At 45.9% G+C, this 14,294-nt stretch overlaps 2 protein-coding genes across 2 annotated transcripts; one reads left to right on the forward strand and one right to left on the reverse strand.

Annotated features, from left to right (window-relative positions):
- The first annotated feature begins 818 nt into the window (after nt 1-818).
- Nucleotides 819-10,335, forward strand: tmem151ba (transmembrane protein 151Ba). Its single transcript, XM_053882190.1, has 2 exons — nt 819-1,129; nt 4,951-10,335. The coding sequence occupies exons 1-2, from the start codon at nt 1,046-1,048 to the stop codon at nt 6,385-6,387; spliced, it is 1,521 nt and encodes a 506-aa protein (XP_053738165.1). The 5' UTR covers nt 819-1,045; the 3' UTR covers nt 6,388-10,335.
- tcte1 (t-complex-associated-testis-expressed 1) lies at nt 6,181-14,169 on the reverse strand. Its single transcript, XM_053882191.1, has 5 exons — nt 14,018-14,169; nt 13,313-13,481; nt 12,645-13,183; nt 11,664-12,113; nt 6,181-10,543 (listed from the first exon to the last, which is right to left on the reverse strand). Exons 2-5 carry the CDS (start codon nt 13,440-13,442, stop codon nt 10,391-10,393), a joined length of 1,272 nt encoding a protein of 423 aa, XP_053738166.1. The 5' UTR covers nt 13,443-13,481; nt 14,018-14,169; the 3' UTR covers nt 6,181-10,390.
- Nucleotides 14,170-14,294: the final 125 nt, after the last annotated feature.

Below are 14,294 nucleotides of genomic sequence, written 5' to 3' on the forward strand. Positions count from 1 at the left end.
GATGGACTGGCAACCTGTCCAGAGTGTCCCTCACTCTCACCACCAAGTGGCTGGGATGAAAGATATAAACTCTCATTTTAGCTTCGTTGTTCATTCATAGCTTTAATAGATTGTCCGATTGTACAGATTTTGAAAACATTCAAAAACTACAGAATCTTAAAAGTATCAACTTGAGCTTGAGTAAAAGACAAGTTACTTTTAAGCAATAAATGATTTATAATTACATTTTCTTTTTTTTAAAGGACTTTTTAGAGTGTAATTATTTTTCTTCTATCAAGGAAGAAGAATTAAATGAATAAAAAAGAGCAAATACTAATAACAATCCTGAGTATTGCAATTTTGTCTGTCAAACTGATAAAAAAATATATATATATTATATACTAGGAGCATGTAAAAATAATGGTTTAATAAGAAACGGAGTGTTTATGAGGATATTTAATTTATTTGTGTATCTATTATACTTTATGCTAGCACTGGCTAATTGTGAAACATATACAGCAGTCAACATCTTTCATATTAAGCCTTGGATTTTGTGAGAAAATGGTCTAATTGTAGGAATAAATATTTGTAGTTTAGTAGCTAATCAAATGAGGGCGTGTCATAAACAGTAAATGGCAGTATTTAACTGTGTGTATATTATTTGAATCTTCCTATAAACTGTCTGGCGGTGAAAGTAACGAATGGTGGGGTTTCGGAGAAAGAGAAAGTGGGCGCTGAAATCAAGTGTAGGTGTGTTCACACGTGTCTACCGCTCTTCTTTGTCCTGCTCCTCCGCCTGCCTCCCTCCAGAAGCAACTCTCTCCTTCCACCCGTCACTGCAGCCTTCGGTCTCCGCCGCTCGTCCTCGCCTGCGCGGTGCACCTTGCTCGGCTTCCGCCGCACCTGCAGGAGGATGCTGGGACGCTTCCGAAGGGAGGACCAACTGGTGGAGGATGGATGACTCGCCGCAGAGAGGTTTCCCGTCTGCTTGTGTCGCGCCTCATCTCGGATTCCCATCGCCTTCCGGGTAGGAGCTCCATGCCCCGCTTCGTGTACCGCTATCATCATGTCCCCAGCTTCGGCTGCTTCGGTCCTTGAAGGCACCATCGTCCCCGAGGAGGAGGAGGTGCCGGACAGCCCCAGAGCTGAGGTGAGGACCATTGTTCCGCTCCGACCGTCTCTCATAACCAGCTCGTTCATGACTCTACCATTACAAAGCACACGTCAAAGTAAAATACGGCGATATAACGAGCACAACTCGGACTGAGTCCTTCACACTTGCGAAAACCACGACGACATATTTCTTCATCAAACCTTCCAGATGAAAGAAAACGGACTTTTCCTCTGACAAAAGCCGGAGCCCCCTGAGACGTCTGGAGGGGAGATCACTCGCAGCATCAGATTTATTTCCCCGCCATCATCCACTGACCTGCTGGGGACTCTAAATTATTCAGAAACTCAAAGTTGGATGTTCTCAAATCTAAATGACATATTAGGGCCAGCGAGGGCTTCCAAAGTAAGAGTGGTGTGTCAGCCTTTCTCGATGACTTAACGCAGAAACGTCCAGCTTTCCTTAACCATGACTGCTTTACTGACAGGAAATGCAAATTATTTGACACCAGTAAATACAAAATTCCATTCATATTTGACGGATCTGGCCCCTAGGTTTTAATATTCTTCATTGAATGAAAGATTGAAACCTCAATAATAATAACAGCCTAATATACCAAACGGTATATTGTAATTGAAAAAATAATTTTTTTGCTTTGCATACAGTGCATGGCAAAATGAGACAATTCTTATGTCAGAAAATAGGTGTGAAAAGCAAATGCCAAGGACATACATGATACAATAGATACAATCTATTTCCCTGACTCAGCCTAAATTTCATCGCGTTTTTGGAGTTGGATTGCTAATATGGGACTGTATTATCAGTCCTCTCCTAAAAAAATTACAAAAGATAATTAGACGTGATGCTACAAGGCATTCTTTCAACGTTTTTCATTCTAATTTTATGTTCATTTTTCTTCAATAGTCTTTGAGAAATTCTCTTAAAAATAGTCACTGACTTATGTTACTTCACTACACACCATGACCCTGCATTATCAAATGCATATTATCTAAAAGATTAAACAATCAAATCATACCTAATTATATATTTGTTTTAGATTTTGGACATTATGAAGAATTCCAACTTTATTTACTGTTAAAAACTGGAACGCCAACAATTCATTCTTCATTACTACATGTATTTTTCTTCATTCCACAAATCTTCTTGTCCAGTAGCTTCAGATCAAAATATACATTTGAAATGTTGTATTTACGAGGTTATATTTAGAACTCTAATATAATGAAGTTGAAGTTCTGAACGGTTCCGAGTCCAAACCAAACTAAAGTGCTACGGACGACGGAGGCTCTTTTTAGTGCTTCGACAGCGCGGCGGTTCATTCAAGAGTCCGGCTCTTCTTCTGTCGCATCGACCTGGAATACCAATAAGGACTACAAACAAGGCTGCTGGTCCATGCCTGCGACTCAAAAATATCAGAAGAACCATCTAGAGCAGATGGAATTAAAAAAAAAATCTTTTCTCAAATAATCTTTCATTTCAAAAATATTTTAAAGGGTGAACAATACGAAAATGATAGCACCGTTAATGCTAGCAAAAATCATCTCAAAAAGAAGGTTTACATTTCAGTGAGCTGGATGCACATGAAGCAGGACGTTCCAAAGCAGCACTGCTACCGTCACAGTCAAAATCCGGCTTATTTAAGTGACCTCCCTCTCCAGCATCACAAAACCTGTGTGAACAGACACATCTCTGCCCCTCTTTCAAACTGAGCCGTCACTTGACCAACAGGGGGGACTAGACTAGATCCATTACACAAGAGGGTTTTTACATAACCTGGCTGCTCTTATTGTGTCAAGAAGAAGTGTCCATGAGTGAGACACACTTAGTTCAAGGCGCCATGCTGAAACATGATGACTGGCAGGCTTTCCTCAGAACTCATTACCCACTCCTCACGCAGGAGAGCACGTTTGATCAGCTCAGGCGCAGAAGGGACTTTGCCTCCGTGGTCAGTGTTTCGGATCAGAATAGAATAGATTCTACAGAAAGTAGGTGGGAAGACTGCGATCCGGTTGAACAATCATGTGATTCTGATGCTAGATTTTAGGAGGGCGACACATGGACGATTGACTGATGCATAAACTCACCTTAAACACATGGGACTAACTCAAAAGCAGAAGATTATTTCAAGGTATAAATGGTCCAAGGATCTGTTTTCATCATGCTCCTATATCCTATTTACACTTCCAGCCTATCCCAGCTGCATAGCTCTCTTGTGGAGCACTTTCACCCCTGTTTTTTTACTGCTGATATTTCCAACATCATAAATGTCACACTGCATTGATTTGAGCCTGGGTGAACCGGCAGATATATCAGCTGGGAATTTGGCAGTTAATCTCTATTCCTACCGGGGCGGTGCTGCGGGTTGGTTCGGGCTCTGGGGAACCATGTGACCAAGGTGTGGATGACAATTATAGAGAAAGAGCATGTATAATTCACAGTCATCCGTCAGTGGAGAAGCGTCCCGCTGACATGATGGGTTCAATACGTCAATGAGAGGGTGCTGGTGGTTCGGTCCAATCGACCCAGAAAACCTTTGTTCTGCTCAAATGTCATCTTTTTAAACACGTTTTGCGACTCTCCCAGCGCCTCCGGGGTTTCATTTGAACCCCTGCTTGGCTGGTACGTGGCAACGCTCCCGAAAGAAAAAAAGCATGACAAGCTTGCTGCTCCCCGAGGTGAGGAAGGATGGCACCGGCGGCGTGCCAGAGAGTAAACTGCTGTTTTTTTCCAGCTGGCTGGGTTTCATATTCTGGAAAGCAGCCGGGTCTATTGCAGGCTGCCAGGAGTCCGTGATTCTAGATGACACGTCCTTGTTCTCACTTCGTGGGTTTCCTGCTTCAAAGGTTTTTGACGCTAACTTGTAGCATGGTTGTCAACAACAGGAAAGGATGCAATTTATTAGCCACCAACTCTACTTCAATCTCAATACCAACAATTTTAATGAAATTACGCCCCCTGTCATGAGCATCATACTGCTAACTGTTAGCAATCCAAATGATTCACAATTTATTCAGAGTTTACAACAATCTTTCATGATTCGTAATGAGAGGGAGCGAGGAGTGACACTGTCAACCAACAAAGATTTACAATGCTAACTAGCAACTAGCTTCAGGCAAATGAACTTTTGACCGTAAGATTCCAGCTTCACTCATTTATGACCAACTGTTAACAGACAACTTGGAGGATTTACAACACTGACCATTAAAAACCAGCATCAAGAATTTAAAGCTAACTCTAAGTAACTTCAATATTTGATTTTAATTTTAAGTCACCAGTTTCAAAGGTTCATGGCGGCAACTGTTCGCCACCAACCTCAAGGATTTGTGCCACTAAAAACTAGTAACCAGTGTCAAGGCTGGCGACTCGAACTTGTGAAAGATGCTAACTATAGGCTAATGCTAGCAGATACATTCAGAATGCTAACATTACTTGTCAACTTCACGCTCATAAGAAACAAAACCATGACCATTAACAAATTGCATTTAAAGCAATTCAGAAAGAAACATGTTATTCTTCACTTGCTAAACCTTCTTTATAGTTCTGAGTAAATAAAAGCAAACAAACCTAATATCATGCAGAAGCTGGTTCCTAGAACCTGATTAAAAGAGTCTTGATGATGAGCTCCGACTGCGACGTGTGCAATTGGCTCACAGCTCATGCATAAACGATGCAAAAGCACTTACCAAGCAGAATATTCTCCTAAATATTTTATACACACAAGCCGCCGATTGGAGCTATTTTAAACTTCACACGGCAAGAGAGCGTTTAACGCTCGGAACTGGGGTGTTATTCAGGTATTATTACAGCGTTGGCTCATTGACTCTTCTCTTGTCTTGGTGCAGCAGTGGCCTCAGAAGCAGTCCCTGATCAAGTCTCTGTGTCAGGAGACACACTGGAAATGCCTCCTGCTGTCGCTGCTGATGTACAGCTGCGTCGGCACCGTGGTCTGGTGCCAGGTCGCCACCGTCACGCGACTCTCCTTCGACAGCGCCTACAAGGGCAAGTCCATGATGTACCACGACAGCCCGTGCTCCAACAGCTACATCTACATCCCCCTGGCTTTCCTGGTCATGCTCTACGTGGTCTACCTGGTGGAGTGCTGGCACTGCCACGCCCGCAACGAGCTTCAGTACAAGGTGGACGTGGGCAGCGTGACGGAGCGGGTGCAGAGGATGATGCAGGCGACGCCGTGCATCTGGTGGAAAGCCATCAGCTACCACTACATCAGGAGGACGCGGCAGGTGACGCGCTACAGGAACGGAGATGCCTACACCACCACGCAGGTCTACCATGAGCGAGTCAACACCCACGTGGCTGAGGCTGAGTTTGACTATGGGAACTGTGGAGTGAAGGACATCTCCAAGGTCCTGTTGGGCCTGGAGAGCTTCCCAATAACCCGGCTGAGGTTCACCAAGTGCTTCAGCTTCGCTAATGTGGAGTCTGAGAACTCCTACCTGACGCAGCGGGCGAGGTTCTTCACAGAGAATGAGGGACTGGACGACTACATGGAGGCCCGCGAGGGGATGCATCTGAAGAATGTAGACTTTAAGGAGTACATGGTTGCCTTTGCACAGCCCAACAACCTCCCCTGGTATGCCTCGGACTCCACTTTCTGGGCAGCGGCAGCGCTGACACTCTCCTGGCCGCTGCGTGTTTTGATGGAGTACCGCACTGCCGGCGTCCACTTCCATGTGGAGAAGCTGTTTGGCTTCGATTTTGTGCCGACGACACCTTCTGAGGAGCGTCCGTTCTGCAGACACATTCCACGGGTCAACACCATCGACAGCACTGAGCTAGAGTGGCACATCCGCTCCAACCAGCAGCTGGTGCCCAGCTACTCGGAGGCGGTCCTGATGGACCTGACCCAGCTGTCGGGGAGCAGTAACAACTTCTCCACAAATGGCGGCTACGGTGGCTACCGTCAGAATTGCGAGCGCTGCCACCGAGCCATCAGCAGCTCATCCATATTCTCCCGCAGCGCCCTCAGCATCTGCAACACGCCCCGCATCCCCTTCAGCGCCAGCCGCTTCTCCCTGAGCCGGCTGTACGGGTCCCGGCGCAGCTGCCTGTGGAGGAGCAGCGGAAGCCTGAATGAGACTCGCTGTCCCACAGAGAGCACAAGCTGTCTGTCGAGTCAGCAGGCCAGCGAGGAGAACCCGCCCGCCTACCAGGACGCGCTCTACTTCCCTGTTCTCATTGTGCACAACAACGAGGGCTGCCTGAACCATGATCACCGCTCGCTGCACAGAAACGGCTCGTGCGTGGAAACCTCCTTATGACACTTTCTGAGCATCAAACCTTTTCTCTTACTCAGGCTGACCTTTCACTCTCGCACCTGTCAAGTGTTTGGTACTATCTTTAACAATTCTGACATCAGTGATGTTCTCCCTTCAGATTGATGTGACGTGATACGCTTACACTTGCCATTTCAAGTTCTGAACAAATGCTTTTTGATTTTCTGTGATAAACAAATCTGTAGTATAATCCAGGCCTGTAAATGATTGCTGCTACAGTGGTGAACCAAAACATGAAATTCAGACCTATTGTGATCCGACTGGTTTCACCTAGCGTTGTCAGGTTAATCATTATTTTAGTCCAGTCCAAATGTCAGCGAGGCTTTCCCCCGGGTGTCAGGAAAGACCGGTACTTTAACTGTTTGCTTAAGAGTGCAGGCAAATGACCCCAGACAATGCAAGTGGAATTTGAAACCTGCGTTTGCCCCAACCTGAGATAGTTTCACAGATAGTTTCCTTCCATGTGCATGGACGACCAAATGGAGCAGGGGACGTTTGTACCCTGTATCATTGGGGTGCAGTGCAGTGGCCTGAATGCAAGGCTTCTTTTGACCGATACAAAATCAGGCACAACATAGGCACCACAGAGATTGTTAGGGTTACAGCAGTGTTCGATGGATCAAGATGTAGTGACGCTCACACTGGCCGAGTGTCAGTGGATTGACCCCTCCCACTTTTCACTGACATTTCTGATCCAGTCAGAATCCATTAATATTACTGAGGTCCTCCGATAGCGTGGTTTGACCCAACGTCCCAAGGTAAAACTCATTCAATCAGACTGGTACTTAAGACATCAAATGTCCATAAAACTTAATTATGGATGCAGAAATTTGACTCTAAAGGAGACTGATGATGAAGAAGGACATCTGCTTTGGGTCATGCAGGACTAATGCTAAAGAGTGGAGGTCTGACACTGTCCAAACGCATCATGATATCTCCGTTTATCTCAGGAGACTAAAGATATAATGAAACCTCCGCTGAAGTCATTAGCAAGTTTGTGGAGGGGTTAGCATGTTGAGCTTGAGGTGGAGCCACTGGGTCAAGAGAGATGATGAAAAAACAATTCACATACTTCCATTTAAACTGCCAGTTTAGAAGTCAGAGGCTCAAAATGGGGAGGTCCGTATTTAAAAGGAATTTGAGATAAACATCACACGGACTGGACAAACGAAAGATGGGCTCTAAAAGTGCAAAAAGCAAAGCAGTCCGCAGCAGCCAAACAAACATCGTCTTTGTTTTCTCTCCAATTCTAACTGCAATCTCTCTCCATATGACTAGTGCGGCCAATTCAATTACTCATTTCTCTTCATCATCTAATTCAGATCTTAAATCGCTGGTTTCCGCCGTCACCACGGCTACTGATGCTTATCGAAGAGACAGCCAGAGAGCTGGCCACTGAAAATAGGCCTGGACTCACTACTGATACTGTCAGATTCAATTACACGACAGGGAGACTTTAAAACTTTCGTGAGCAGAAATACACATATTTTCAAACTGAATCTGAGTCTTGGGAGACTTCTGCACCGCTTCACAGAAACATTAATAATCACAATTGTGCTGAACTGTTCCGGGGAACCTTAACTGAAAGACAATATTTGTTGAAGTCAGGAGTCTAATTCGACGCTGAAATGCCAAACTCATTACTGTGAGAGACGCCTGTTTACTTTGGATAAGAGGAATCACAAAGCATGCTTGAGCTCAGGAACATCAGTAACCAATAAAAGCACATGTCTCTGTCATTACGGCCATTAAAACTCCCAAACCACAGGACTTCCAAGAACCAAGAATATTATATGGCTGCCTGCGGTCAGATGCGTCCGGTCCTGATGAAGCTGTTGATCAGAGCGACTGGCACAATGTATTAGATTATGAATGTGTTTTCAACTGGTTGCCACATTTAATGATACCAGACACCGTTTTAACCCAGTTTGTTGTCGTCATAGTGATGTGGGACCATCTACTTGCTCTTATTTTAGTAGTCAGGCGGTCGTTGTAGGTCAGAGGTGGGCAGTTAAATTTCCTAAAGGGCCATATTGTAACCTGTGACGGTTGTGAGGGGCCATCATGCCAAAAGAAAGGCGGCAATGTCTTTCATCGAATTTCATTTTGAGGAAAATACTAAAGTGACAAACAAAAAGAAGAAACAAAGATTTTTGTCAGGAATGTGTTGTATTTACTGTTACTGAAACGGTATAAAAAAATGACAAGTTAACAGTTGTATAGTTTTAGTCTGACCTTATGAGGCCCGCAAAAACACAGGCAAAGGGCCGCATATGGCCCCTGGGCCGTACTTTACACAGGTCTGTCGTAGGAGGACCCTGTGCTGTCCAAGAACTTGCGAGAACCCTGGACTTTTATGATTAATCTTGACAACTACAAATATTTTTAATGCCCTGAATGGAAAGTCTTCATAATGAACGTGGATGAATACATGAATCATTGGTCATAATCGCCTTCTTTTAATCTCGGAATAACAGAGAAGGGTCCAGCTCAGGATCGGACATTCCCGTCACGACACAATAACACAAATTGGGTGGTTTCCGTCGCGTTTAATAGACCAGGCACGAATGGTTTCGCACCATGATGTAATTTCCTCTTCTGGTATGTTTACTGGGGAAAGCAAAGCGATCATTTCATCACAGATTACGCGGTAAGTAAGCATAATCTAACCTCGTGTTCATCCTGAGCCCTAACCTATCTAAGCCTGGAAATAACCCGGCTGTTAAAACCCAGATGGGGGCGCTCCAGTCTGCGATAACAGAAACCCCCGCCGTCGCTCTAATGACCATTTGTGGCTACACCTCGATGATAGTGAACTAAGTGGATAAAAACATCAAATGAACAGCAAGAAATGGTGCTATTTTGGGAACTAGTTTTACGATTGCTGTCGTGAAAGATTAACCACTTCCAAAACTGCAGTTTAGTGCCAAGAGCTGCAAGAGATACGCAGACAGATTGGTCACTGACATGTAAAATATGTGTTCATTTTACATCTTTGCTTCTACAGGCTTGTTTCATCACCGCTGGTCCAGCAAAGTGCATCCCGTCTCTTGTATAATGTAAGCCCATCTCTTCTTCTTATGGAGAGAGATGCCGATAACGCTACTCCCACTCTTCTAAAAAGTGACCAGCCAAAGGTTTAGTTTGTGGTCTTGAGTGTCAACACTCTCCTGGCAGCAACTAATAACCTGCGAGGCGAACTAGACCAAGTTGCTTCTGTGTATAAACCAAATCACCACCCAACTATCTTCACTACTGAGCTCCATCTTGGAGACGAGAACATAGAGGTGATGCACTTATTTACTGCTGTCATCTGCTGATGCATAGCCACTTGAGTTTGAAAGCAAAACCCTTTACCGTGTGCAGGGTGGACCAGACGTGCTGCCACAGAATCATCTGGTCTCTTTGTTGGTGTGTTTTTCAGATTGACAGGCGGGCAACAGAATGTAGATAAACTTGAGATGAAAAGGTTGACCTCGGAGCCTCCGATGAATGTGTCACTCACACTTAAAGGTCACTGCAGACGAGGTCGCTCGAGTCCGGCCGTACATGAGAGCAGAAGTGCAGTCGTGTTTTTATTTGTTGCTCTTTGGTGTGTGCGTCTTATTACATGGCTAATAAAGTCACAAACGGCCCATTGTTGTGTGCAGCACTGGTTTCTGGAATAAATCCAACCTGAGATGTGTCTGATCTCGTTAAACAAGCGCTTAATTTGCTGTTGTGTTTGGGGAAAACAAATCAACGGATATCAGAGTTGCGCTCGGTGATGCTTGGGTTTAATGGAAGGGTTGAGTCACTGGCAGCCTTAAATAGCAGCGAGCCGGCACTTTATTGCATTAGCCCCTCAGGACGTAACCTTGGCGACACCAACAAAACCCAACGCCATGTAGCGATAATTAAAGTCGCCTAATATTGTGTACATTTTCCCACTTAACAGTGAAGATGTGAACCCCTTTTAGCTGGAGTTTGCGTCTCCTCTCATCTTCCTCTAACTCTGTTTCTTTTTGTCTGCAAGGCGATTGGATGAAACCACCTGCTCAATGAAGTCGGCGCTCTCCTGGTCGATGTCCGTCTTGCTGAGGTCGAACTCAGTGAGGGTGGTGTTTTCGGCGATGGCCTCCTGCAGCACTCTGCCCCCCTCCTGCACCGACACAGAACTAAATTAGCGGCTGATGCGCCGTCATGTCAGTGAAGATTGCCCCTGAAAAGGTCAAAGGACAGTCCAGTCCACTGCGTGTCACAAGTGTTTTGGCTGCAAGTGACGTTTCTAATTTAGTAAAGAGCAGACCGAGGGCGGCAGAAAGATGCCTTTTCCACCATGTGGGGCATTTTTCTGACGTCTTCCGTCTCAGGGATTAACCCCACGTACTTGCCTTACTGCACCTTGCAGGTGAATTAAACTAACTTCCAAGGTCAAACTGAGGCCGAGTGTGTGTAACTTGACAGTGTGGGTGGAATTAGAAGGATCCAAATACAGCGGTACGTCGGTTCTCGACCACAATCCGTTCCAGACGGCCGTTCGAGAAGCGATTTGTTCGAAATCTGAATCGATTTTTCACATGACAATGAATGGAAAAAGCAATAATGCGTTCCAAGCCTTAAAATAGTCTTTTGTAGGAGTGAATGTAGAGTGTCTGCTGCAGGTGGCTGTTCCTCTATGTGTGTGGCCGCTGCATGTGGGAGGGGTTGCCGAGTGAGTGACGTCTCTCCAGAAGTGAAGAGGTGCCCGGTGCGTGTCCAGCTCTGAATGTGCGCTTCTGTGCAGTTTGGCTGTGACAAAGTCATAAACCAAGTCACGCTCTGTCCCAGACTCGCCTCATCCCTGTCCCAGCTCCAGCCCACAACAGGACATCAAACCCTGGAGTGGAGGTGTAGAGAGCGAGCACCTCCCCTGTGAAGTGTCACAGCCACGGTCCAGTGAGGAGTCAGGAAAGGTTTTACACCTCAATATGAAGAAAAAACAGTCAGTAAATGGAGCTAACGGGACACGTCTGCATACAGAGGCTGCGTTATACACTGTAACAAAGCGCGTCGTGGGTCAGCTGATCGGTCCGCGCACGTTATGTTTGTTCACGCTTTTTTGGGGGGCGCTCAAGATCTGGATTTTCGTTCGAAATCAGAAGCAAGAAAATCTCGAAATTTTGGTTCGAACTCAGATTTGTTCGAAGTCCGGGACCAAGGTACCACTGTATTTAAAATCTATGTGTACATCCCACTCCCAACCAGACCCTGGAACCGTTTGGGAATGCGTCTGAACTCACCGGGCCCAGCTTGTTGCAGGAGAGGTTGATGCTCTTCAGGGTCTGATTGTGCTTCAGCACTTTGGCCAGAGCTTCAGCCGTTATCCACGTTAGCTGGTTGGCTCCCAAGTGAAGATGGAGAAGCACGTTGTTCCTGAGCAAGGCCTCGCAGATGGCCTGACCGCCGACATCTTTGATCTGGTTCAGGCGCAGGTTGAGGGATAGAAGCGTGGTATTCTTGGTCAGGGCGGTGGCGAGGACCTCGGCTCCTCGCTCCCCGATGTTGTTGTAGATAAGCGTGACTGTCTCCAGCTTGCACCTGGTCAGCAGCTTGCCGACGGCTTTGCCGCCGACATCCGCGATCAGGTTGTAAGACAAATCCAGGTGGATCAGTGTGGGATGGTTGTAGAGTTGTTTGACGAGTGTGCGACAGTGTTCGTCCCGGAGGTGGCTGTTGCTGAGCCGCAGGAACTGAAGCAGACACGGAAAGCACGTTGGTTCATCTACTGAGCAATGAGGCCAGCGACTGGTCTTCATACTGGACAAAAAAAAAAAAGTCCTTCACCCAGCCTCAGATGCCAACGTGTATTCAGTAAATCTGCCAAGCTGCTTTGGTTAATTTTCCTGTTCATTCTTACTTCATAAAAGCTGCTTTGGCCACTGAAAAGATGCAGATTCTATCTTGCAGTGGGTGCATCAGTCTGAACCTCGCAGCACAGCAGTCAGCCTCCGTGAGAAGACTGTTGCGTGGAGCTCTGACACGTTCAGGCAGCAGCCGTAGGCGCTGCTGTCACCTCTGTGATGTGAGCTGAGCTGCTATTTAATACTCAGGTTTTGCCAAAAACATTTCCAATTGCTTCATTGCAGGATATTCTAAATTAAATTGAAAATGCTTTTTAGAACTCAAAAAGGATCGAGCATGTCTTCAGGCGTGTAAACCAACACACTGCCTCATAAGGATTTGAATCCTCAACCAGAGTGATTGATGTACAGGGGTCTTACCTTCAAGGTCTTGCAGGACTCCACAGCCTCAGCCAGGTACTCACAGTCTCTGTTGGTCACCTCAAACATGCTCCATTCAAAGTTCATCCCGCACTGCTTGACCCTGTAGGTGATGTCCAACTCCTCCAGACTGGTCAGCTTTGCCAGCAGGATCCTGAAGTCAAAGTGGTCGATCTGTGGAAAGGCATTATTTCGCCCTTTCCTCAGCTGCTCTTTGACCGGTGGCAGCAGCTGGGTGATCTCCAGCCTTGAGATGTAGCTGTTGCACAGAGGAACCAAGCTTACGATGTTCTTCGGGTCAGTGAGTCCCGGGACAAAGTGCTCGATCATGTGCTCCAGGTGCTTCTCCATGTACATGCGCTTCCAGCTGTGGCCGTAAGCGGCCAGGTCGCAGACGCCCCACCGCAGCTGGCAGCATCGCTTCCAGTAAACTCCGTCGGCAATATAGTTGGCAGTCACTCTCAGAGGGAGGGCAGGAGACAGCTGGTCCAGGACAAAGGTCCTCTGGTTCACTGGAAGGTCTTCTAAAACAGGGTTTCCTGGAATACAGGAAGTAGTATTACACTTTGAGAATAAAAGGTTTGTCATATCATGTCACACAAACAGTATAGAGATCATGTTATTCTAAATGATATTGACACATCAAGGAAAGGTCTGGAGGAGCTTACTTTCAAAGTTGGTCACAATACTTTGCAGACAAAGGGTGGACAGAGCAGGGATGAGATCCAGGGACCATGTTGGATCTTCTGCGATGATCCGCCTCATCCGCATGCGGTCCATCACTGGGTTGGTCGCCATCGTTGCTACAGGGTTCGCTAAAATCTCCAGCGGCTACAGCTAGATCCAAATGTCAAAACAAGTGGAGGGTATTTTAAAACAGCCCGATATTTAGCTCACAATAGTTCAGAATCTTAACAGTTTAACAACATTAAAGCTTTCCAGGAAAAAGCACAGGTTGTATTTACAATTGCTGGACAACCTGAGCTGCAACAAAGGTGTATTTCAACGCAAAATAAAGCCGTCAGGTATCAAAGTAAACAAAGCTGTGAGTAAATACACCATAGGAAACAGCAAAGGAGCATAACTTTGTGAGCAGAGCAGCGACATTTCATGGATTTGCTTGGTTCTTACCTTCAACAATGGCATGTATCTACCACTATGCTAAGCTACCACATTTGAAACCAGATAAGACTCTTATTTACCATAATGGTTGGAACTGAATTAGCTTCTCTTTGAACAACCAAACCAGAACATTCATTAAACAGGGCCGGGAAGTTCTTACTTCTGATATTGAGACCCATTCAAAGGTAAATTGAAGTGAAAAACGCTAGCATGTAGCATCACTCGTGACTCAGCGTTTCAGGTTGACATACGCTTCACTGACGAGCAATGTTTCAAACGGGTCGGCAGAATCGAAGGACGTTGAGCCATGTCGTTTCCACATTTCCAGAAGCTGTGCTCAAACATGAGTTTCGAGCCGACGTTCAACTTTTACTCCATACCCGCCGCATACCTGCGTTGTCGGAGCCATTGGTTTCCATGACAACCACGCGCCGACCTGCCGCGTTACAGGTTGAACGGCGAATGGAAAACATCAAATAATGATGCGAAATAATAAACGCCGAAACAGTAAAAGCCGTTTTTTCCTTC

This window comes from Synchiropus splendidus, chromosome 12 (assembly GCF_027744825.2).
Source record: "Synchiropus splendidus isolate RoL2022-P1 chromosome 12, RoL_Sspl_1.0, whole genome shotgun sequence".
Classification (NCBI taxonomy): domain Eukaryota; kingdom Metazoa; phylum Chordata; class Actinopteri; order Syngnathiformes; family Callionymidae; genus Synchiropus; species Synchiropus splendidus.